General features: G+C 42.7%; 2 protein-coding genes across 2 annotated transcripts in view; one reads left to right on the top strand and one right to left on the bottom strand.

Moving 5' to 3' along the window:
• TIMP3 (TIMP metallopeptidase inhibitor 3) overlaps positions 1–19,648 on the bottom strand; it is a 33,433-nt gene extending 13,785 nt beyond the window's left edge. Inside the window, exon 1 of the mRNA XM_069859971.1 lies at positions 19,319–19,648. Within this exon, the coding sequence (XP_069716072.1) occupies positions 19,319–19,442 (124 nt within the window). The 5' untranslated portion in view covers positions 19,443–19,648. The remainder of the gene's footprint in view (positions 1–19,318) is intronic.
• SYN3 (synapsin III) overlaps positions 1–26,662 on the top strand; it is a 202,575-nt gene that overhangs the window by 90,193 nt on the left and 85,720 nt on the right. The window lies entirely within an intron of this gene.

Here is a 26,662-nt window from a genome sequence, read left to right as displayed (position 1 = left end):
TCTCTCATTCAGCCTGTCTCACAAAAACTCTTTACTGTGTTCATACATGCAGTAGGGCTTACATCACACAGGACTAAGGCAGCTGGTACATATAAGACTCTTGATCGTACTTAGCACAATACTGAGGTATTAGTTTGTTTTGGCATTCATTGGAGTGTCTCTGAACTTGGTCAAGACAGGATGCTTTTACACACACATCTTCGTCCACAAGTCCTGACAGTGCTGCTAAAAAGACAGAATTACTGGGTCTGTCTTGCTCACTCTCTCTCATGAGCTGAATTCCTTTTCCCACCCCTCTGTCTGATCTGTTAGCAATTATTTCCAACACTCTTGGCCTCCCTAATAACAGGGCTATAACTACAAGTGGGTTGTGTCCCTTGGACTGGAAAGCTGGCCCAGCTATGTGCAGCCTCTTGGGAAGCTCTATTAAATAGCCTGGCGGCTGTAGGCTTGTATAAGAAGCAAGTGGGTGGGGCTTGCTTTGGAAAGGAGACAAGAAAGCAGCCTCTCACCCATTCCTCCACTTCTACAGCAAAGCAGAACAGAGGGGGAAATGCTGATGACTGCAGGGGATTCACAAAGAGTGAAAAAAACAGATGTAAGCCACCACTCTGTTTGACGATCTGTATGTACTAGAAGTCACCTCTTATTATATAACCAAAATAGAATTCTTCTACAAATTAGAGTATTGAATTTGAAGGCTTCTTGCAAAGTGTAAGAAAGCTGAAAAAAATAAAATAGAAGAGCTTTCTCTTGCCTCATTCCATCATGACCTCCAGCCAAAGACACCGGAGCAAAGCAAACCCCTTTTCCTTTGTCTTGGAAGAAGCCAAATCCAGCTGTACTGCTGCACAGCATCACCAGAGAACCTCATCATGAACACAAAGAAAGGTTGTGAAGTAAAAGGTTCATACCCCTTACCAACAAACTAGCTCTCATTACTGGCAGCCCAAATCTTGACCTTTTCAAAGCGCTCTGAGGAACACTAGTTGAGAAAGAGCACATTCTTGACACCAATCATCTCTACCACTCAGATAGATAAATTGTCACACAAATACCATGCTGGAAAGGACTTGTGCTTACTTCAGCAAGCATGTTGGAACATTTTGACTAACAATAGAAGCCTAAATAAAAACAGGAAGGCAAGACACCCAGATAACTTTCCTTCTCATTTTCTAATCAGAACTATGACATTTATTTTTGGCCTTTGTTTTATGGATCTAAAAAACTTTCCCTGTGTCATAGCAAGGCTGTTTGAAGGCCACACAAAGAAGTGGAAGGCAATTAAATAGCTTTACCCAGCTCCAAGTTCTGTTTAAACCAACAGATCACAACTGCAGTTGCTAAATATTCATCTGGTTCCCCATTCCTTCAGATTTCCTTGCCACTGACAGTCTGTTTGTACAACAAGCAAAACTTCTTAATTTCCAAGACTGCAAAAAAAAAGCAGTGATATAGCTCTTTCATACAAGACTATGATTGCATCAAACCTCTCATAACTTCAAAAAGTATAAACTGCTCTAGAAGGCCTTTGCCAGGGAGAAAATTAATCCTTCCAACAAGACCACAAATTAAAGACACAAGATTGCCTAAAAGAAGCAGAACTTGGATTGTGCTTGGCATTTCACCTGTGGCTTATTAACTGGATACAAGTTTTCTGATTGCAGCTGTAGCAAACATTTTTCTCCTTCTTCATGTTGCATCTCACCCTGTGGAAGCCCAAGCTCCCTTTGAAATATCTTAGAATCAGAGAGAAAGGAGAGGTCTGTTAAGTAAGAAACTGCAAATTCTCTTCTAGATATTTCATTCGGGTTCCAATAAGTAATTTGGTTTAAGATTCTTCAGCTGCCCAGCACTGCCCCTGCATCTAACTCCTGATGTTAGCTCTCCTGCTTTCCCCCATACACAGATAATGTGTTTGGAGGATGGAGAAAAGACTGAAAGAAGGAGGAACAAAGGAGGGATCTGAAATGCATTTATATTCATTTATAAGTAGAATCTTTTAGATCCATGTGTAGATGGCATGTTTCATGCCAAGGGAAACTAGCTTCCAGAAGTACCTTGTGATAAACACAGAGAAGCTAAAAGAAGAAAAAAAATAAACAATATCTGTTGTCACTGGTTATTACATCTACTAAACTCAGGGACGCCAGGTAGGCCAAGTGATTAGCTAGAACAGGCACACAGTGTTGCTAGTTGAGTCACAAGAGTTACATACATTGCTAAGTTAGTCTCAAAGCTTGCACCAACAAAACATTCTACGTTTGCTAAAGATGTAAGCAGAGACACTACTGACTACATAATGAGCGTGCCTACAGCTTTGAGAAATTTCTGGTGAAATAAAAAGAGAAACCAATGTCATTCCTGTACCCTAGCCATTTCTTTGTCTCATTTTTGACAGGGTTTCAACTTTCCACATAAATATTTTTTAACTGGTTACTGAAAGCTGAATTCAGGTTAGAGGCAAAATGCAGGCAAGGAAGGCAAAGTGATGCAAGTGGATGGAGGGGAAGCGAATGTCTCATGAACAGAGTGCAGCAGAGAGGCACCTTACACCTCTCTCCAAAGGGATGTTTACAGCAGAGTGCATTTTGCCTTGTTTGTGTCACTGACAACTGCTAAAGTAAGAACTGCTTTCAGCTGAAGTTAGCAGCATTGGAAAGATGGTTGTCAAAACCAACATACAAAGGCACTTCCAAAGCCAACTTAAAACAGTGGATAAAAATAACAAGCACATGACTAAAAGCTGGTCAGACAATGCTCAGCTCAAAACACCTTTCTGTCTTCTTTTGGTCTACTTAAGACTTGTGCAATAAGATTTAGCTCAAGTCCTCGTTTCCAGATCCAGTACTTCTAGACACTGTATATACAGGATGAGAGGAAGCCAGGCTGAGACAGACAAGGCTCTGGTTTCTCATAGCTCTGTGCAATTGTTCAAAGAAGCCACAGGCCTAAGCGTTCCACTCGGAGAATAAGGCAGAGCTGAAGTGAGACCAATTAGGGGCAAATGTAAACCATATGCGATTTTAATGAAACAAGGAGCTGGTACACATGGCTTACTGCTGCAGGAGCATTTACTGCCTGAAAGGAATGTGCATCTGGCATTGATCATTTCCCAACCCATCAAGTGAGCAGTAACATGGAAAGCAAATTGGAGCATATGATGAGAGATGAATTGCCTAAAAGAAAGTTAGGGGAGCAGCCTATGCAAGGAGAAAATATGTCCTTTGCTGCAAGTGAGGCTGATCTTCCCTTCCCACAGATCATGATAATAATCTACAAGAATGAGTGCTAGAGTGATCAAAATGGATCAAGTGGTATTTTAAAGAACCTACCTCAACCACAGAAATCCCATTCTGGTTCACATTGGGCAGGCTTTTACTCCCTTGAGGTCATGGACATCGCTTAAAGAAAAAGTACTGTTGATCCTTAGCAAGGATAACATAGTCTTCAAATGTGATGTCTGTGGCTGCAAGTAATCAAATGACGTTGCTTTTAAATGTACATAGAAATGGGAACACCTGGAGGAAATCTGAGGCTAAAGAGGCACTGTAGATATAACTTTCCATTCTGTTTTTCTTTTTGACTACGAAGTTCCCAGGAAGTTTCCATTGCCAAGAAAGAAAAGTCCTTAGCCTGCAGAGCTGTAAGTAAGTTGCTCTACTAGGATATGGTCATTCCTTCTGCAAGCTGTTGTGTTGCAGCTTGATATCTGGTTCTCAGAAAAAAAAGCACTATCTTTAGAAAGCAGCCAGGAGACAGTTTGCATACGTTACAAGAGAAAGGGGAGAAGGATGCTCTGATCCAGCACTCAACCACGTATACAGTTAAAGTCCAGGGCTGAACCTGGTAGGTGCTATTTCATGTAATAGTGAGACATCTGAAAAGCCGGATACATAGAACTGGCACGACTTTGCTACCACGTGCTACATTTCCTCTATGGGACAACCATAATAAATTCATCACTCTATTTTTCCAGAGGCAACAGAAAATTCTTGAGTCAAATCTGCCTATTTATTAGTCTTCCTTAATACACCATGCAATCCATACATGCACTAGGACCTCACATCCAACTGGTCCAGCAGGAGGAGAGGAAGAGGAAGATGTCCGGCTAAGAACATCTAGAAGTAGTTTTCTTCTGTAGATTAGAAATAGGGCAGCTCTGACAGCCCATGTAAACCTTTCAAAACAGGGAGTATCAAAAGCCTGGACACTCCCTGCTTCAGCAACTTACTTCAGAGGACTCTCCTTGCCTCAGCACCTCACTCAGCTGGGAAGGGTGCCAGCATTCTATGAGGAGGCTGCACTCCACTGATCACATGATTTACAGTCAATTTTGCACGTAGGAGCTATAGAGAGAAGGAACTGTTTGGGAACATGGATAGATTTCAAGGGTACTGGGTGGGCCTGCAAATTCCTTCCTGCATTAGAAAACTTGCATTAAGCTGACAGCTGTCCACGCCGAAGAGGTACACATATTTACCCAGGTCAGGCCTGTATGTGCTGCTCTGCTGTTCCTATTTACACTAGACCTGATAGGACCTAGTATCAGGCCTACCAGACCCTGGAATTAAACCTGTATTCAAGCAATTTCTCCTGTGAGAATCCTGTGCCTTTGTCCACCATTCTTGAGCCTCTATAAGGTGTTTAGGAGCTAACAGCCTCTGCAGGTTGTTCACATATACTGGTCATGTCTATGACACAGTTCTGGTTTATCTTAATGCTTCAGGAATTTTATAATTGCCGAGTTTATTAATGTCTATCCTGTAATGACAGTCATTAACACTCCGTAGCTGAGCTCAGCTACATGAAGAATGTTACCCTGGAGTCTGAGCACTACCTAAAGACTTAAGCATAGCACTTGGATCCTGATTCAGAGTTCATTAAAGTAAGTGAAAAACCTCTCTGAGCCCTGAAACAATCTCATGTATCACAATTCCCAGTCAGACTACAGGACAAGTTCATGACAATATCAGGGTAAACCCCACACTGACCACTCTGACCACCTATCCAGAACTTTCCAGGATCCCATGTAGTGCCCTGTCCTGTGTTACGAAACATCATCCTTCATTTTGGACCTTCAAAGGGTTATCGAAGACCAGAAGAACTCAGTGTTGATATGTTGTGGGAGTAAGGTTAAAAAAAAAAAGTGAATTACATGAGACATCTCATGAAAGAGATAGTAACAAGACCTGGAAGTCTAAGAACATCTATGAGCAACAACTGTTTACACGAGTAACGTAATTACTGCACACACTACATTCTCTGGCTCTGGAGACATGGGATTTTCCCTATACAATGACAGCAGAAAGGACAGGCAGACACCGGCCAGTTACCTTTTTTCTTCAAAGAGTTTTCTCAGAAGCTCCCTAGCTGCCCTACTGACAGACTGGCCAAAGTTGTTCCATAGAAACTGCAGTGGAGAAAGAAATAGTACTCCCATCTCATTCTTTTATTACCTAGACTTCCTTCACACAAACTTTTCATCAAAATTTCATGTTCATGAACAGCTCAATAGGCCACGATCATAACCGATTTCCAGAAGTTCTGTGTCTTTACTTGAACACTTGTACGCGTTCTGGTGCTCCCAATGAAATATTAATGAGATATAACTCTTAGTTATACTTCTGTAAGCACAGAGAACACACTGAATGGTTAACAATGCCTGCCTACAGCTGATTGCTGACCTTTTTTTTTTTTTCACAACAGATAATTATACAAATCCAAGACTAACCCATACTGTTTTAATCCCAGTCAGTACTGCTAATAAGTGTTTTTTAGATGGAATTTGTCAAGTCTGACCATACAAAATCTGATGGAGATATATACTCAAAGAGAGCCTAAGAGTCAGTTAACTCATCTGTGCTACTGGAGTTTGAGTTTCATGAACTATTCTTACCAAAAAACTTCATAAAATTCCAGTTTGGGGAAGGTAAAGCTTCTTAGGTGTCCTTGTAACTTCTTAGAAGAGAAAAAGCTAAAGGTCAAAAGATATGGTTGGATAGTCAGTTCAAGGCCACCCTGGCACAGTGATTGCTATTTCTGAATGCTCTAAGGCCCATTAACTGTTTTGGGAGGCAGGAGTTCCCTTTACACCGTCCTGCTGAATGTTTACAGACAAGGGTAATCATTTCCAGGGTATAGAACAAGCTTGACGGCTTCCTGCCTGTCTAAGTCTCCTAAGACATTGCTGTAACGGGACAATTTTGGCAAAGTAATGAACCATCATCCCAAGAGCCAGCTTTTCCAAGCTCCAGTTAAGCTTGCACCTGGAAACACAGGTGTAAGCATGTTTAAATATTGACAGGGAGGGAACGAAGAGAAATACAAGGGGAAATGCCTCGTCTCAGCCCACTGGCAGCAGCACAGCCAGGAACTTGTTTGTTCATTAATGCAGCAAACCCAAGGAGAACTGCCCATTGCCAAGGACTGGAGCAAGTGAAGGCTACGTAGATTTGTGTTTTAAAGGGAATTCTCAGCATTCAGAAAAATCTAACTACAAACCCCAGAGGACTAATGAACTGAAATCTTTCCCAGCTTGAGAGGTAGTATGTAACATGATCAAAATCAGCACTTCCAGAAGGGGAGGCTGTTACTGTTAAACCATCAGGGATAGGATTGGTAGAAATCTATCTGGAAATGCTTTTTCCTGTAGGAAAAATCTGGTTTTACTTAACTCATAAATTTCAAAGGAAAGCATTAACTTGCATAAAATTGTTTTCTATTTTTCTTCTCAGAAAAACTGAGACCTATTTTCATCCTGAATCAGCATTTCTTTTCTACTGCACTTGAAGTCTAAATAGATGTTGATATGGAATAACACCTTTGTTCAAAATGGACATTTTTAATTTACCTTTCAAAACACTAGATTCAGATGCTTCAGAATCACCTTTGCTGGAAAATTCCATGCTGAAGACACTGATGTTTTCATTTTCTCTGACATTTTAGATTGCCTAAATTTCCACCATTTCAAAATTCTCTATGGAACAGAACAAGTTTCTAGACTTTCGCTGTAGAAATTAGAGGTGACAACAAGCTGCTCTAATGACAGAAGCAAGAGTAAATTTCATTTTCTCCCTCATTTTTCAGAAGCAACAAGTAGATTCCTATCAAGAAGAGATGCAGGTGCTGAGAACTGGCACCTTTCCAAACAGTAAGCCATTATCCCCTATGATCTCAAAGAGTATCTAAACTAAAATAAGCATTCAGCATCAGAGATCAGTCCTTTAATTCACTGTGCCAATAAAAGTGCTTCAACACTGCAGACTTCCTAGAGCTATCTTTAAAAAGCGACTTAGGATACCACAAACACAAATTTAATCTGTTCCTGAAGTAAAACATTGGCCTGCTGAGCGCTTGTACTTTGAGACTTCAGGCAAGCCGGCAAGTCAACCCTGTGACAAATGCCTTCCTACTCTCTTTTTCCTTTCTAGCTGTTTCCAACATTTTGAAGCAGTATTGTTTGATTGCAGGCTGCTTCCTGAAGCTGCTTCCTTCAACTGCCTGTTGAACCCACTGGGAATCTTTCCACTGATTTTAACTGGAGCAGGATCAGGCCCTAAATAATTAGTGGAGGAATCCCTAGTCTTACAAACTGAACAGCTGTCTCTGCCTTTCCAAAAGAAAAGAGGGAAAGATATTCCCGCAGCTGTTTTCCCCTAAGTTCCTTCGCTCCAAACTGTAACAGGACTGGAGGAAGGGGGAGAAGGTGGAATTTTAATAACCCATTAAAAAGGAGCATGGGCCATTGCGCAGCAGGTCTTTCAGTTGTACTCAAGCAGGGTCACTGCTGCCAGGCTCAGACAACCCTAAGGGCACGGGAAAAGTCGTCGTGTTGTTTTCACATCTCATTCACAGAATGGATAAGGAGGAGGAGGGAGGAATCAGCTTTTGGGTTAATTAGCACCATGAACAGACAGCTGCATTGTCATTAAAAGTTCAAGAAGTCATCAGGGTCATCACTGAACAGCGAGATGTACACACATGCACACGAGGCACACGTCTAAGCCTGGATTTTTAGCAGCCTTGTTCGGCTCTCATTTTCCACTACCCCAAGGGGAACACTGAGTCAAGAACACTGAACTGTTGTAGCTCTGAGGAGAAGACAGAAGCACAAAGGCACTCCCTCTGAATAGCAGATGTTCATCCCCTTGGAACTGCTTAATTTCACACTTAATATACCAACTAAGAATAGTTACACAGCGTTTTTTCCCTGAGAAAAATCAGAGGTGTGGCTTACCAATGTACAATTTCATGTCCCCTCCTGATGTTCTGTGGGATAAGCAGAACCCCAGTTAACAAAATCAGGCCATTGGTGCACACTGTTACCTTCCACTGCTTCCTTCCACAAGCAAAGAAGCTGAAGAGGTGCAAATGCGTATTAGCAAATCCAGTAATGAGCATGTATGAATAATAATGAAAAGATAAAGCCTCTAAAATGGCAAAGACTGATGTAAATAAGGTTTGGAGCCGTGCTAGTCTCAGAGAGTAGAAAAATTATCTTAAAACCAGTAAGTTGTCCAACTATGCCAAACTGACCCAGATTACATTCTCATTGCCACAGTTTACTGTAAATTTTTCTGGTATGGGATTTTAGTGAAAACGCACCAAGAGAAGTAAGGATACCCCTGCCACCTTCCAAACAGGGCAGGGAAGAAATCCAGCCTTGGATAGGTGAAGCATTACTGCTACTACAGAAAGCAGCCTGGCATAGCCTGGTCCTGCCAGCTGTAGCTTTTGCGGCCAATACATTCTAACACCACTATCACTTCAGTGCAATCTCACCAAAATGTATTTTTCCTTTTCTAGGTGAGAGAAACACAGATCCTGTTTGCTCTTAGTTCTGAACTGGCAGGCAAATGTGTAGCTATCTCATGAGTGTATAATTCCATTCAGGGCTTGGTCTTTGCCAAATTACTCTGGGAATACAGAAACAAGACTTTTTTATTTATTTTAACCATCATAGCTCTGTTGATTCTAGCGTACACTGGCTGTGCACATAACTGAATTTCAGTACATTTATGACAATACAGCTGTTGCAGCAACTCTAGTGGAATTGTTCTCATGAGGGTAAAAAAAAATAGAATAAAAAGATATAGTCAAAAATTCACCAGGAAAACAAAATGCATCAGTATCCCAGTTCAAATTGCCCAAGTTAAGATGACTGTTGAGAGCTCTGAAGTCCATGTGGGCTAAGCAGTTCCTTTTGGAAAACTCCTTTGAATTCCTTCCCTCCCTTAGGACCTTAAGTATTTTTTGGAACAAAACCTGCCTTTTCCATATTTTTCTATGGTGCAGCCTGTTGGTGCTGCCTTGAAGTACCATCACAGTAATCTTTCAATAACAACTTTGGTTGATCCTTCATTGTTGCTCCAGATATATATTGAGGAATATATGATGGAAGGAACTCTGCCACGTGCTGAACCTACGATGGCTTGAGGAGCAAACAGCCTGCACAAAAATGTGGACCCCTACGTGTGCCAAGGCAACTATCACCCTAGATAGTTCGCTCTCCTCTCCTTGTCACAAAGGCTGCCTAGTCAGGATGTGTGTACGCAATGTTGTCAAATTCAGGAGAGGGAAGCTTTGAACAGCACAAAGGACAAAGTTTACGTCAATGGCCAAGCTGCCATACTGCACAAAAGACAAACAGGAAAATGGTTTCTGAGACAGGCGGGAAAGAAAGACCCACTGCTTTCCTTTACCCTACCTCTTCCAACAGCCATTAGTTCTGGAGGAAATCAGTACGAGAAGGGCATTCAGAAACATGAGATCTTGCACTGACAGGAAGGAACCTATTGGCTTGAAAACTTTCCGGTACTAGTGAAAGCTTTGTTTCCCATCCAGCCAAATACACAGGTGCTGTCCGCTTTTTTCTATCCACTCTATTTCTTCAACAAATTTAAACATGGCATAGGAATAAAGGAAAGTAAAGACCCCCTTCCCAAAGAATAAAGGGCAGTGAAGACCTGCTTCTGACTTTGCTGTTTTTTCAAGAGTCAGTCTGTTGGAAAGGATAAGCCACCTTGAGATCAAGCTGGCAGTGCTACTCCAGCAGGCTCCTGCTCAATCACACATCTGTAACACATGGATTTACTAGTCCTAGCTTTATATTCCCATAATTATTTGTTGTCAGGAGAATCCTAAGTAAATATATGATTCCCATCCTACTGGTCTCTCAGTCAAACATAAAAGGAGCAAACCAGAATACACTGAGAAACTCAAGAGATAGCTTCAATTTAGAATGCATGTGGGAGGTGGATTAGACATTCATATTGATAACAAAAATAGACTCCCTCCAGCATTAAAATAACAAATGCTTTTAAAGAGTTTTGGAAGGAACTTAAAACTGTAGGGTTTGAATCAATCTTTAACTACAAGGAATTAGGATGACAGCCACAAAAGGGGGTTATGGGAAAGTCAGACTATCCCACATCAAGCTTCTAGGAGGCATATTTTACCAGCATCAGAACTCCAGCCTAGCTGGATAATGCATATGACTAACTATCACTGGTTCATCTGCAAGAGTGCTTGTTCCAAAGTAAAGGTGTTCCAAAGTAAACATGGCAACATATCGATAAGGGTTTGGTTGGCTGTTTGCCACCAGGTCTAGTCGAGCTTCTCTCTGAGCAGATAATACTGCATTAAAACCTTCCTGTGATAATTTAGGGTCTCTTAGTGTGTCACCTATAAGTTCTGTGTGCTGTTGTGGAATCCTCTATTTCTGTGCTTCTCTGTAAAGCTGCAAACTTACACAGCGGGAGGGGCAGGCAGGGGGAAGCAGGACAGCTGCTTAATTCTATTGCAAATATACTGTCTGTAGAGAAAATAGAAGCAGACTTACTGAAGTCTCCTTTTTATCTTGATCCTCTAAGGAAATAACTGACTAAATCCTTAATCCCTCACCGCCTTGGGGAAAAAGAAAAAAAAAAAAAGAAAAGAAAAAAGGGACAGGTGCTGTTCTTCATATTTAGAGAAATAAACTAAAGGCCTTAAGAACTCATCCTCCCTTACCCCCAGCACAATCCTTAGCAATGCTGAGCCTCTCACACAGGAATGGCTGCTCTTGTCTTCCCACGCTTCTCTGGGTTTGTGATTTTTGCCCTGCAGGATGCTAAGTGAGGGCTCTGCATTTTGTGCCTATTGAAGTACTGTACATGATGGCTACTTAAGACTTCCTCTTGGACTGATCCTCTTCACCATTGCATTTAAGGTACTCATTATTGCAATTGCTTTATTTTTCCATGTAGCGTGGTCCCTTGACTAGTATCTCCTGTTCCTTCTTAAATCTCTTTTGCTCACCCACTCTTCTCCCAAATACCAGAAATTTTTCAGCTTTTAGCCCAGTGACATATGTAGTATATTGGAGGAAACTGTTTACTCAGAAACAGACCTATATCCTAGTCCAGCAATAAACAGGGAGACTTTTATTATTAAAGGACTCCGTTTCCCCAGGGAAATTGTGCACTTTATAAGGGCGGGTCTAAAGGCTGTTTCATACTGTCACCTCAGTCTCTTTTTATCTGTAATGTACATTTCTCTAAACCTATGAAAGGCAGGCAGGATATTTATAGCAGTGTCAGAAGAGGCAGGAAGTAGCAAACTGGGGTGGGTGTTTGGAAAGTGTATAAAGGGCTTGGAACACTGGAGCCAGCCTGAAACTCCTTCCCCAAAAAGAATGTGGAGCTGAAGGAGAAGTGTCTGGGGAATAGCTGGTGTTCTATAGATATCCTCTGGCTCCCTCTTCCTCTACCTGTTGCCTTTCCAACACCAGCCATTTCCTGTCTTTCAAAGTCAAGTGGAAGTTTTCCATTCTGTGGTTTTCCTGTCTTGGTACAAGCAAGTATATCTTTTCCCTTTTATTTTAACTATTTAGAGACTATTACCAGAGCCTGCTCACTAGGGGGAAGGGCTTCCTATTCACAGCTGATAAACGTCAGAGGAGCAAGATGTCTGCTTGTTCATGTATTCACTAAGCATGAGAGATTGAACTGGTTGTCTGAACAAACGCTCCAGTGCTCTTCTATAGAAAATTAACAGACTAACATAATGCCAGCAGGCCTCCCTGCAGGCTGCACTGCAGTAACACCCAATGCTGAGGGAAACATGGAGAAAAGGAAACAGATGTTGAAGTCCCCATATTGTAATCAAAATACAGCATGAGGGAGGTAAAATTCATATTCTTCAGCCTAGGCCAGCAGGAGCGTGGGTCATTTTGAACATGGCCCTGTGGAATAGAAGTACTCCTGTTCCCTATGTGCAGTATTTTTTTTAATGAACCACCAGAGAGCAAGAAGTAATAGTGCGTTACCTTGATGCTGTTGCATGAACCTGGGTCTTTTAATATCAAAGTAAAGGAATTAAGAAGGAAAAAACTACAGAGACTCTTTTTCATCTTTGGGCCCTTTCATGTACCTTTCTTTACTTCTCCAATATACTAGTTGTAAGCTCTTAAAAACTAGCAGGATTTCAATGCTCTGATACTTTAATAACAGATGGGTAACTAAGGAAGACTCTGGATTTTTCATTAGAGTGCGTTTTTTTGTCCAGAATCAATAACAAATGTGTTGAACAATAATGGCTGTGCCATTTACATGCTCTCCTTTTATCTCCTGACTGCAGTGGGCCAGGTTACTACATCATGTATATCAAAAGTACTTTTAGACAACATGTTACATCTGGCTTAATTTCATGGGCTTATCCTGCTGTGCAGTCTGCATCATTTTCCAGCTAAGATGTATTTGCCTTATAACTCACCTGGCAAAAATAAAAGGAGCCCAAGCCCTGCACACACATTCATGCAACTTGCACTTCTCAAAGGTCTGTCTGAATGGAGAAAGGCAACAGCTTGGCTGCAGTCCAGATAGAGTAAAGTGTGTGCACTCTGTCCATGGTTAGTCTACCCAACCAGTTTTTTTCAAAGCCTAAGCCTGGGTGCCAGTCAGAAATGAACATACTTCAGGCTGTTAAGAGACCAATCAGCAGTGCATCAGATTGTTTTATGTGGGTTCTCTTACTTATGTGTTCCCTGAAGACACAACACCAATTCAGTCTTGCGGATGGATTAGATCCACCTTGGGCATGCCTCACATAGTTTCAGAAGGGGTGGCATATCATCTGTCACAGCTAATGATTCTTCTTAGCTTGATAGCCTATATCTAGTTCTTCATCAATGCTTCCATACAGCATCTCTCCTTCTTCAGTTATCTTTCTCACCTTCTTATACTCTGAGACTAGCCTTTGAAGAGCCTTTGCCACTCCTACAGCTTCTAAATACCTTCTCCCATTACAAGTTTCCCATGGAGCCTATGGCTGTAATCCTCCTCTACCCCACCTGTAACAAAGACAGAGGTTTTCAGAGCTGAGCCCACTAACACAGAGCACAAGTTCCCCACTAGCACAGCTCAAGACCTTATCCCAATGCTGACAACAGTCTCCTCAACATTCTCCCTCAGCACTTCTCTCTGCTATTTCCCGGTGTGTTTCAGTCCCAGGAGGGACACCCCAAATCACATCCTTTCTTCCCAAAACAGAAATTATATTCTACACCTTGGGCAAACCATAGCTGATATGTAATGAGGTTTGATATTATTTTATGCATATGCATCTCTCTGCTATTTCACTTGAGTTTTACTGTCTATATAGTGTTTCTAAGGGCTGAAATGGCCCTTCGGAAGGGACTTACATAAACACTAGCAGGAATTTGGGTTATTCATAGTCAACATTTATTTTACCAGCACACAACTTAAGAGACTTCTATCTGGTTTCCCAGAACCTTTTCTAGCTGTCAGCAATGTTGAATAAATAAAATAATCAGGTTTGTGTAAAATTACTTGCATTTTTATGTAATTAGACACTGTCAGTTAATGCACTGAATCTTCACTCTGGTCACTCAAAGGAATTACTTCACATTACAGTAGAAGGTTAGCTTTCTTTTAACAACAGTTTTAAGCCCTCTAGTGTTTGTAATATTTCTTTTAGAAACCTGAAACCATCACATCAAATCCAACTTTGATACGAGAAGGTGAAACACTGCTGAGACCAATGGCATTGCACCTGCTTTACACTAGTCATGAGGTTGGTCCAATATTTCCTGGAAATATAGATAACTGGGCCAGATTTTAGATTTACTCTAAGAGAGTGCAAATCCATTTAAACACCTTGGTCTCATTTACCTCAGGCCCAGCAGCAGCCTAATACTTTCAAATAACAGAAATTTGAAATTCACAGGTTAAGATTCCTTTCTCAAGTTATTCCAAAGCAAATCCAGTTTAACCCTAGTTTTAAATAAGGACCTAGCCCAGTACAGGCAAATGTTGGTAGCAGAGTCAGTGGAGGGCAGAGCACCAATAATCTTGGCATGGTCTTTCAGGTACCTGCTCTAGAGCAAGAGCTCAGTGTTTTAATAACACCTCCCTCCTCTGTACCCTGAGTACTTAGGCACAGAGGGTTACCACAGAGGTTGACCTTCAGCTCTGTTATTTGCAACAAGTGCCCAGTGCCACAAAGCTGAGGAAAAGTTAAGATAGTCTTGCAACAGTTCCAAATGTAGTCAGCTGCTCTGATCAACCTTCTCTCAGAGAAGTCTATGTAAGGTATTACTAGCTTAAAGAGCAGTAACAGTCCATTAAAGTTACACCAGTAAAATTTCCAGTGTCCACATGTGTAGGTTTTTCAGACGTTTAGATGTGTTACAGTAGGCCTTTAAGTTTAATGAACTCTACGTTTGCTTAACTAATTGGTGCCTGAAGGCCCTGTTTTCCTCTCTTATCTTTATACTAGTATCATTTCACCAGTATCATTTAAGTTGCTTCCAATTTATAACATCATGTGAAAGACAGACTCATACCCTGAAAGTCTAGAGCAATAAGCAGCACATCAGAGGAAAATCCTCTTCATCCTGAACTGAAAAAAAAAAACCAACCACCCATAAATCTTATAATTAAAAGAAAACCCAACCACATGCACTGCAAACAATATTGGGACTGAAATTAGTCCCTCAGCTTAGTCTGGTTTATAGTTGGCAAGTACAGCATGCCTGGCCTTGCCTGCTAACTCAAACCAAGCTGTCCTCTCAGGTTTACTACCTCTTATGAACTTCCAGAGAGCATCTGGTGGAAGTTTCATCTTATGACAAGACCTCCTGCCCAGACCAAACAGGCTCCTTTTTTTTTCAGTGATGCATGTTCAGTTGGACTACATAAGAGCACCATATGGTTTTAGAGCTGTGAGAAAAATGAAACATGACCTCAGACAACACTGTTACATCAAAAACCTAAGTTTTCATCCCAATAGCTTTAGCATCCAGTTAAGGCCAAGGTGACTCACTGGGTGCTCCTCCTAAAGATTCTTGGTCCCACCCATCATGACTGTCAGTAGGATTATGCATGAGCACAAAGATCCATTTCATCAGCCAATCCACTTGCTATATCTAAGAGACTCTGAAAGGGCCTTAAAAGGTAAGTCAACACATGACCTCACTAGAGTCTATGCCAAGACAAAGAAGGGATGTTCAAAATCTCCTGTACGATCAAGTTGTTCTGCATATCTCTTTAGCTTATTGATGAAAAGGTGGAATGATCAATTCAAGAAAACCAATGAAAGAAAGAGGACAAGTTTTCAATTAGGTGCTTAAAAAAGATCATGAGCTTCCTCCTTTTCAGATGTCTCTTGTTATTCCCATATCACATTCTTGGTTCAAAGGAGGCTTGCCACTATAGGAGTTATGAACTCAGTGCTATGGGTACAGCAGGCTGGAGAAATGAAGATCTTCCTTAACACCAAGGGATGCTAAGAGCTTACCTTCATCTCCCCAGAGTTTGCCCACTCCAACTCACCAAGAGTGAGGTTATTTAGAACAGAGAGCAGCACTCCCCACTGGCCATCCTAGCTGAATCAGATATGTCTTCCCCCAACACAAACTACAGAAAGGAATGTTATTTTGAGCTCCTTTGAACTTAGGTAAAAGAGCCAGTAGTGCCATAGCTCTTTTCTGAAGTATATGCACAAGATGAAAGCAAGATAAGTGTGGAGTGGACAAAGTACCTTCTTTATCAATTGCAGACTGGTTTGTCAAAATCTAGCCTGCAATTTCAGGAGGTTTTTTTCTTTTTTCTTTCTTTTTTTTTTTTTTTGGAAGGGGAGGTGGGGCAGAGAGGGCCAGGCAGGAGGTGTTTTTTCCAAACCTGTGAACACAGTATTCAGCAGCCAAACTCAAAAGTTACTGCTGCTCCCACAAAAAAAAAAAAAAAGAGAAAAAAAAAAAAAGGACAAATAAGCCTTTTTCATGTCAGCTATGTCCAGCTGGAAATGTCACAGCTTTGTCACAATGGAACAAAGTATGCCTGGTGTCTGTTCTTTCAAAAGGTCTCTTAATTCAAACAAAAGAAAAATATTCACATCTGGATGGGGTCAAATGCAGGGGGCAGGAATGGAGGAAACAAAGTTCAGATGGCAAGTCATAGCAGTTGTTGCTTGTCTTGCTGTTTGTCTAATTATTGTAATGCCATTCTGGCACTTATCGATCCAGTCAAAGAAAGCAAGCCAAGAGTTAAAACAGCAATTTTATTATTGATTGACCTCAGAAGGCCAGATGAGACACATGTCTTCATTTTTGCTCTATTCATCATGCTAGAACACTCAGGCTGAGTGAAAAGACCCCTTGTGACTAGTCTGGCAGTAGTTCCTTTTTTTCCCCCCTCCTTTAGAAGACCACAACCTTCACTTTCAAAGGATGCACATACTGAAATCCTGCCCTTTCCAATGACTTTATTTGAGCATCTGTTTACATGTTTCTGTAAAGATTAAAACTTTCTAATGACTGCAGAGTTGGGAGGCTGTATCTGAACTGATCCACAGAAAGATCAAAAATTATATGTCTAGTGATGTCAGGTTAAAGGAGAGAATGAAGTTGAGAGTAGAATTTCACTGGATAGACATGAAAGACTATTAGTAAAAGTTTGCATTATACTCCTAAACTGAAAGTTTTCTTCTCCAACACTCAGTGCTTCTGAAGATGAAAAGCCTCTCCTAGGCTGCCACCTAGCTAGTTAATTCCTTGTATTGTTTTAGGAGCTATTTTAAAAGCTCTTCTGCTCCAGTCCTTACTGTGTTGACTCCTCCCTTTTGAGCTGGTATTTTGTCAGGAGTTTCGAGAGCGACAAAAACTTGCTGCCAAGTCCCTTTCTTCCCCACAATGTGTTTTATAACCCAGAGTGTAGTTTAGTCTGTCTAAACACTGCACTAGTACACTGCCATCAGTTCCCATGGAGATGATTAACTCCTCCAGAGCCAGAAAGCTTTACTGTACTTTACTGTACTTTACTAAAATCAGCCTGCAGAAACATCACATTTTCCAGACAGCTCTAGCAAATGTAAGCATTTACATTTGCCTCAACCCAGTAAACACAGAGCAGGAGTCTTAACCAAACTTGCATTTAAGTCATCTACTAGAATGAGTTGCTTTTCCCCTTGTGCTTCTCCTCCTTTGCATTGCCACGATGTCTGAAAGTATGACATCCCACTGGCATCAACTGTTTGATCTACTACGTCTCAGAGCAAAGCCAAGGCATAAGATACAAGAGTCCAGAAGAGAGAAGGGAAAGATAAAGAAGATGACTTTGAATTCAACCAGCAATCAGAAAAACTCTGTGCCATAAAGTTTAGGAGAACTATTATACGAAACTTCATAGTTTTCCACGCTCCTAGTCACTTAGGCACCTAGCAAAAATATACTGTCAGTCTGCATTCATCATAAAAAAATTCTTTAACACCGTTTTAAGTAGTTGAAATAAACCGAAAAACACTGTTATTCTAGTATAACATGATGTAATCAGAGCAAGAAAGTAGACGTCCCAAAACCACAACTAATAAAGGCCACATGCTGTCATCAGCTTTAGCTGTTGAAAAACAGTTTCCCAGTCTCACTTTCACAGAAAGGACAATCTCCCTGGCAGTTGTCACTTAGGTTGCATGCTTATTGATCCAAACCATGAAAATGTCAACAGAATTTTGAATACTGCAGTTTCCTGGAAAAGTTCCTCAGTATAAAACTATTATATAAATGTTTTCCAGGCTATCATCACCGAAGCAGACTGTAACCTTCCCAGCACTTTAATATGTAATAGCTTTTTTGACATTCAAGAGCAGATACACTATGTAAACTAGACATGAATAATCAGACATAACTACATTTTCTGTAGAAGAGTTAGAGGCAAGAGAGATTTTTTTTTTGCCAGTAAGCTTGGCTAACTTGAAAGAGCCACTGGCAGGGTTCATAGCAATAGGTGTTCTGCTACAGTGAGAATTATTTTCTATTTCATTTCCACAGCAGCTGCCAGAAGGATTTCTTTGCAGACTCCACTTGGAGTCAGTACCGCGTAGGTACCAGCAGTGCAAAGTGCCCCAACCCCTTTCACAGCGTACTAAGATAGTCCATAGAGGTGCAAGAAGACTTCACTCCAGCAATCCACTCATGACTTCCTAAGTTACAGCCTGTATTTACAGTTATGTGGTCAGGTGTCCAGTATGAACTCAAAGGACACCACTAATTGATTTCATGTACTTTGTCATAGGACACTTACCAAGCAGCAACCGTATTTGGTTAACCACCCTCGGCTACAAACAAACCAAAGAATGTGAGACCAGAGTCTCCATTACCTCATCCTCAGAGATTTTGGGTGTTCCCTATCTGAAGTTAATGTAGTGAAGACTCCTAGGGATGCTAAATTCCATAGCAGAGAACATCAGTAAGGATCCAATAAAAGCGTTTCAACTATCTAGAAAAGGATGGGTGTTTGCAGCTGCAAAGATCACAGTGTAGCACACAGAAAGCCCGGAGACACTTGTTACCTGCTTCTCCAGTCCTTCCTGAAGTCCCCGGGGCAGCACCACAAGCCTAAGTGACCCGCACCTTCCCACACCAACCCTCCTGGCTTCAGCGCACTCATCCTAATCCTGCCTCCTATTATTTGTCACCAGGTTGTGGAAGAAATTTTGTCTGCCCACATCTCCAATTGTGGGGGTTTTTTTTTGTCCCGCTGTAGGAAACAAGCTCCTCTTCGACTTCCTTGGAAGTATTTCTCGGAGCGGCTGCGGGGCAGGGTCCGCGGGGCACCTCGCTTCCAGGAATCCCCCCGGAGGGCTGGGCGGCGGGTCCATCCCACGCCTCTCCTCTCGCTAACCCACCCCGATCCCGGGAGGTGAGGTTTAACCCGCCCCACCGAGTCGCCCGTGGGATGCAGCATCGGATGCTCGGCACCTGGGGCAGAGCCCTCGTCCCCGCGGCTGTCCCCCTCCCGGGGCCGGGGCCGCCACTCACCGATGTCCGAGTTGCAGAAGGCGTCCTGCGGGTGGATGGGGACGCAAGTGCAAGCCTCCACCACCAAATCCCGCAGGCTCCAGCCGCACAGGAACACGGCGAGGAAGCTCAGCCACGCCGTCATGTTGCCTCCGAGGTGCCTCCTCACTTCTGCGGAGCGGGAAGCCGCTTTTGCTTTTTTTTCGCCTGACTTTTTTTGGAGTTTGTGGGGTTTTTTTGGGGGGGGGTGGGTGGTTGGGGATTCTCGCTTCCTAACAGCCCGCTCGCACCGCTCCCCTCGCTGTCCTTCGCTCGGCAGGACGCTGCGAGACCCGAGGCTCCCGGCGGGTGCGACGCGCTGGGATGCGGAGCCGGGGCGCGCGGAGTTATAGCCTGGATCGCGCCCTCTCGGGCTCCGGGGGCGCCGCCGCCGCGGGCCAATGGGAGCCCCGCATGACCTCATCGGCGGGAGAGGCCGGCGGCGCGGGGCGGGGCGGCGGCCGCAGCGCCTTATACGGAGTGAAGCGCGGGGAGCGCCGCGCCGGGCGGAGCTGGGCGCCCCGCGGGCCCTGGCGCAGGTAGCCGGGCGCTCGGGGGACAAGTCCCTCCCGTCCCCCCCCTACTTCGTCACCCTCTGTCCCCTCTTTCCACCCTCCGTCCCCTCTTTCCACCCTCCATCCCTTCTTTCCCCCTTCTGTCCCCTCTCTCCAGCCTCTGTCCCTTTCCACCTTCCGTCCCCTCTTTCCACCTTCTGTTCCCCTCTCTCCAGCCTCTGTCCCTTTCCACCTTCCGTCCCCTCTTTCCACCTTCCGTTCCCCTCTCTCTAGCCTCTGTCCCTCTCAACCTTGCATCCCCTCCATCAACCTTCCATCCCCTCTTCCCAACCTCTGTCCCTCTCCACCTTCCGTCCCCTCTCTCCAGCCTCTGTCCCTTTCCACCTTCCGTCCCCCCTTTCCACCTTCTGGTCCCCTCTCTCTAGCCTCTGTCCCTCTCAACCTTGCATCCCCTCCCTCAACCTTGCATCCCCTCTTCCCAACCTCTGTCCCTTTCCACCTTCCGTCCCCCCTTTCCACCTTCCGTCCCCCCTTTCCACCTTCCGTCCCCCCTTTCCACCTTCCATTCCCCTCTCTCTAGCCTCTGTCCCTCTCAACCTTCCATCCCCTCCCTCAACCTTCCATCCCCTCTTCCCAACCTCTGTCCCTCTCCACCTTCCATCCCCTCTTCCCAACCTCTGTCCCTCTCCACCTTCCGTCCCCCCCTTTCCACCTTCCGTTCCCCTCTCTCTAGCCTCTGTCCCTCTCAGCCTTCCAACCCTTCTCTCAGCCTTCCAACCCTTCTCTCAGCCTTCCATCCCCTCTTCCCAACCTCTGTCCCTCTCCACCTTCTGTCCCTTCCCACCACCAGTGCCACCAAGGGATGCTCGAAACTCTTTTAAAAGCCACTTGTACCCCCGAGGTACTGGCAAGTTATCTGTCCCCACATCTGACAGTGCCCGGGATGGCTCCCTGCCACCCCATTCAGAACCTGCCTCCCCACAACCGCTCCGCATCTCAGGGTGCAAAGAGGCACCTGGAAAACACACATGGGGTTTGTTGTCCCCTTGAAAAGTTTGTCTGTCTCCCTGAAAAACAGCTCGGCTGTCTGCAAGCTGGTATTAAACTGGAGGAGATGCATTAATATAGTGAAGTGCTTTCAGAAAGTAATCAGGAAATGCAAAGTGGGGGTGCAGTGTATTGCTGATTTCTTTCAATAGGCAGTGAAAAGACGGTGGAAGAAAAAAAGGCAAGATTTTGTTGAACTGTAAATCAGGATTTCATCCTGCAGTTTTCAGTCCTGCCCAAATGTTCCTTCTTCTCCTGTCACCATGCCACCATCACCATCACTGCTCTCCTTGGGGCTTTCGGTCAGTAAGGGGTCATAAACTGCTAAAACTGAGCTGGAAAAAGCCATGTTGTATCTACTCCGGGCACTCCCAACATTTAATCTCAAAGTATATTTTCGCAGAGCGGCTTTAGTGGAATTTATAGAAAAGTCCTGGATTGTTTTGTTTTCCCTTATCCCCTTTTGGAATCGTAAATTTCTATCAGCTGTAGAAATGTAAATGTTACAGAAGAGCTGGGACTGTAAGGAAGGAGATTGCCAGCTGCAAGATACAGACAGCCTTATTATCCTGCAAAGGGGACCGAGGGGTGATTAATCACAGTATCAAACCAGTGTATGTAATGTCAGAGTACTTTCCATGGGGTTTACAAGACTTAAGCATGTCAAGTTATAAATTATGCTGGTATTAAGGGCCAGGGACCAGCTGTCCTAAATTTCTAAATAGTCAGCTAAGTCTTTAGATTTACAATTCTCCTCCATCTGGGTGAAGCACAGCCTGCCTACACCTTTTCTTTAATCATACCATCCATATGAAATTAAAACCTCCAGTCTTATGGAAACACAGGCTTTTATTTGGAGCATCAGTACGCAAAAGCTTCAAGATGAGTATTACTAGTAGAGATCAAGATTACAAGGCTAACAGTGGGAAATGCAGGTTCCTACCCTTGCTATGATACAACCTGTGTGACAGCTTTGCCTCAGCGTGCTTCAAATCTCAGCTTGTGTAATAGGGATAATAGTGATGGGATCTTCTCAGAAATGTGTACTACTGAACACATTGAAAAAAATGGATGATGTTGAGGTGCTAACAGGTCGTGTAAATACATATGAGGTAGCTATTAAAACAGGACATTAGATTTACACACATTCGTTTCTGAATTGTTTGGCACCAAATTGAAACGTGAGAAGCTCTGTGCAAAAAAACTCATTAGGTAGTTGGACTGTTTGCTCAAGGTACTGCAGCTGAAGTTGAATCTGTCAGGTTGGACTGTCATTTCAGTCTCACTGGGTGTCAACAAGGAACAGTTCCACTGACCTCAGCAGAGTAACACGGAAGAAAAACGAGGTGTGTCTGGCACTTTCATTATTTTCTTTGTTGTTGTAGAAAGTTTTGTATCACCAGCATCATGATACATCTGGTCTATCAACATCTCAGATCAATAGCTGAGAGAGGTGGAGTTATTCCATAACCTGACACTGGTGTAAATAAGGGAGAGTTTGGCCCCCACACAACTAGATTATAATCACAGTTGCAGCAGCACCTCCCTTCCCTCTCTGGCCACGTAACTCCTCTAAGGTTGTTTCTTCATTTCAATAATAATACCTTTCCTGCATGTTCTGAGTACTAACAAGATGAATACATTGTAATAAGCTGTAAATATGTTGGGTGCTGTGTGTATGTTGGTTGACTCTAATACACAGATGCAGGACACTTTCAGAGGAGACTGAAAAACAAACTTTCAGCCATCTCAGTCTCTGAAAAGAGAGGGAGAAGAGGGCTAGGAGCTACTGAAGTTACTCAGGGCCCTTCAAGGCATGGATGTAACTTGTTTACAGTGAAACCGACAAAGCTTGTTAAAGTAACAGCAAGTTTGTGCTGATTACAGGATCTAGTTCACTTTTCAGACATAACCCGGAGATGTAATCTACGATTATTTTTCAGGATGAAAAGGAGTGCCACAGCTTGATCCAGTGGCAAGGCACTGAAAGGGATGATGTGCAGGCTGTCTGTGTGGGAAGGTTTCCCACTGTCTTCCATATCTCTGTTTCAGAAGTGATCCATATTTTTTTAATGCATGTATTAGCACTGCCTAGAGTAGTAGTACCTGTGTTTGATCAGTTAGGACCTAGCCAAATCACCTACAGTTTTGACACCTAGAGATGAACAATGAGATGAACTTCTCTATAGTAGGAAGGATGCAGTTTTTCAACCATGACTGGATACTGTACAATAATAACAGTATTTATTTGCCAACTAAAGGATACATTTCATACAAAGAAACTAGAGTGCTTTATTTTTGTAAATTACAGGTAAATAATAGTCAGGAAAGCTCAGTCTAGCCAGTGACCTACTGGGAGGCCTTGGTTAAATCATTTAACCTGCTTGTTCATTCATTTTATCAACTGTAAATAAAGCTATTGTATAGTATCCAGTGATAATATCTATTAGGTATATAATATCAGCCTCTTTCCTTTGAGAGCTACCAGTAAAGTACACTCTGGAAGAGCCAGGCAGGAGTTTTGGGTGTTTATTTAAATGTGAAAATTTTGATAATATGATCAAAGTAATCAAGAAAGTCAATGAAGGAACTGAAAGAAGTCTCTCTGAATTCCTGCTCTATGCCCTGTCTGTGTGGGAGAAACTGCAAAGGAAAAAAAAAAACCAAACCCACCCCCCCCGCCAAAACCCCAAAATTAGCATTCAGCTCCATTGCCTAGGTAGAAGTTTAAGCCTTATACGGCCATAAAAAATGTAACAGAGAGAGAAGGAGAAAATAAAGACCTTGATCTTCATATGAGAAAATTAGAGTTCACATTTGGTCAATGTCACCAAATAAAGACATCTATGTTATTTCAGTCCTCCACCAAGAACACACTGTTGAACACAATTAAGGATTTCTCTGCTTTACTGGGCAGCCTCACCACTTCATGCTGTGATCTTGTCGGATCCCACAAGCTAAGCATGACTGGGCTGGGTCAATAGTTGGTGTGAAAATTCCCAGGGAAAGCCATATCCCACAGGTGGTGTTGGCTGAGCAAAGTGGCCTTCATCCCTCCATCCTGCATGAATGTGTAGATGCAGTGCTAGGGGGCACTGCGCTGCAAGAGATGTTCACATTTTTTGCCGATGAAGCTAACTTTATTTGGAATACATAAAGAACTCACTCTTCGGAAAAGAAAGATGTTAAGCTGAGTGTCCTGGTTAAATTTCAGGATGGATAACGACATTATGCTCCCATACTCGCTGTAGTTTACATCAGTATTGTATTAACAGTATCATTTTCCTTCCACAAGTACTGCTTGTGGCTGGAAAGGACTATCCTGGAGCTAGCTACAGAGACTGAGATAAAAGCACTTTCAGATATTCCTTCAAGAGGCATAAAGTGTTGCTGTAAATGAACTAAAGGCGTATTCACTTTGTTTCTGATCACATTTCCTTGTCAGGGATGCCAGGTGCTGGCAGAAAGCTGCTTCTGAATGGACAAAAGCACCTGAATGTCAGTAGTACGGGAGGGCTTCATCAAACTACAGGAATTGGCCAAAAAACGGAGAGAGAAGTAGGGGGGAGAAAGACAGGAAAAAAGGAAGAACTGGAGGGAGGGGTAAAGAGAGAAAGAAATATTCCCCACTACCATCACCACCAGAGAAAAAAACCCCGACATATGTAGTGGCTGAAAACACTGCAGCTCATCAGCAGACCTCAGCTGGCTTAAACTGAGCAAGGCAAAAATGAAGTCAAGAGACTTTAACCTGCAGTCCAAACAGCCCTGCCACCTCCACGAACAATATATTAATTTTAAAAACTTGTAAACTATGGGCATTTTTTCCATTTTAACTTTTCCACAGTAACTTGACTTTGATTCATGAGCCTTTAATAGTCTGAATTGTCCTGCTGCCAAGTTGCTCAAAAGCCCCCTCTTGTCCTAAAAACTTTCCTTGAAGTTGAGGAACCTCTTATCTTTTACACCAGCTCAGCATCACTCCCTCTAGGAGATACCATTGTTTTTCTGCTTTTATGCAGCAGGTGAGAAATGAAGAGTGCTTTTCAGAGCCATCTAATGTCCTTTTTAACATCATAGTCATACCATCTCATAGGGCCATACAGAGTGGTCATGCACTACATTAGCAAAAGATTCTCATAGTTCCTGACTATCCGTTTTTTTCAAAAAGTTTTTTTTTCCCTGACACTGCCCTGTAAGAATACTATTTTGTTTAAAATGTTTGGTTTTGTTATGATTCATGAGTGCAAAAAAAGTTGAAAAAAACTCCTCCTCTATTAATTTCTCCATTGTATCAGTGAACTTCTTATGCTACCTGAAATAAGAGTATTCTTTCTTCAAAAATGTCTTTGATTCTATAAATACACATAAAAAAAATCATTTCATCTCTGAGGTTGCAAAGGAATGATGTCACCTTCCTGTCTGCAAGCCAGACATAGGTAACACTATCCCATTCCCAAGCTTTTAATTAGAGGTATTCCATTAAACCTTCATCAGCTCTAACGGTTCTGTACTGCATTCAGTCTTCAAGAATCCTTTACAGATTGTGATTTCAGAGAGCACCCAGCTTGGGAGGAGACCATAAGCACCATGTGTAGCCAGAAATATTACATTATAAAGGATTGTAGAATATGAAATCGCCCTTTTGATAGTGCAGGGATCCTCCAGTCAAGCTGTGATATGGCATCAGCTGCAGAAGGGCAACCAGGAAATATCTTTTAACAGCCTTATCAAGCTGAAAATATTTCCTGCACATGACTGTGCTCTTTGGCCCCAAGCCAGCAAAACACCAAGGCACATGTTCCACTTTAAGCACACAAGATGCTCTACTGAAGTCAACAGGACCGTTTACATGCGCAAAGTTAAATATAAGCTTAAGTGCATTTCTGGATCAGGGCCAAAGGCCTCAGTACCACGCAGGGTTCAAGCCAGGAGGCTGTGTGATTAGATGGTCTGACAGAGTTGGGGGGAGGACACAACGTGATTTGCTTGGCATTACCTGCCTGTGCCTCATTCCAAACAATTAATTTTCTCCAATATTTATTTATAGTAAGTTTTTCCATTTCTCTTTCTTTGCTTTCATGCTGCTGTAGCCATTTCCAAACTGAAATTTTGTTTTTCTTTTTTAAACTCCTCTTAACTGAATTGATAGCTTTAATTGACTGAACAAAGAGATTTCAAATAGATGGAGTGCTTCAAATGGTAATAAGAGCTGGTGTTCCCAGAGCTTTGTAGGCTTGAACTAAGCAGAGAAGAGAGTTAGAGTGATTGAAAATCACTTTTCTGTTGTTCCTTTGTATGAACTGGTTTCTGGCTTATGCAATGCACACTAATTAAAATGACTGGAATGCCTCACATTTTTAAGAGAGCTTTAAGGCAGCTCTGTGGCATTGTGGCCAGCAGAGTTCACAAGCAGATTCATGGCTGCAATTCAGGTTCAACGTTTCTATCAGCATAACTTGAAGAAGCCAATATCTCTGCAGAGGCCTTGGAGGGGAGTTTGAGGAAGAAGGGGTAGACAGAGAAAAGCATTAACACCTGCTCCTTGCATAAGTTTCTTGAGCAGATATGGGGCAAGCCTACCTTTCAAGGAGATGAGAGCCTGAAGGTTGGTGTAGTCATCAAAAACCTCATTGATTTCTTTCACTGTAGCTTTAATGTCCTGCACAAATTCAAGTGTGGGAAAGCATTTACATGTTCTTTATCTCTCACTGTAATATCAGTTACTCATAGTGCCTCCTCCTAGGTACTGTACAGGGAACGT

This window comes from Phaenicophaeus curvirostris, chromosome 1, assembly GCF_032191515.1.
Source record: "Phaenicophaeus curvirostris isolate KB17595 chromosome 1, BPBGC_Pcur_1.0, whole genome shotgun sequence".
Lineage (NCBI taxonomy): Eukaryota > Metazoa > Chordata > Aves > Cuculiformes > Cuculidae > Phaenicophaeus > Phaenicophaeus curvirostris.
Note: the sequence above shows the minus strand (reverse complement) of the source record. Positions and strands in the feature narration are given on the sequence as shown.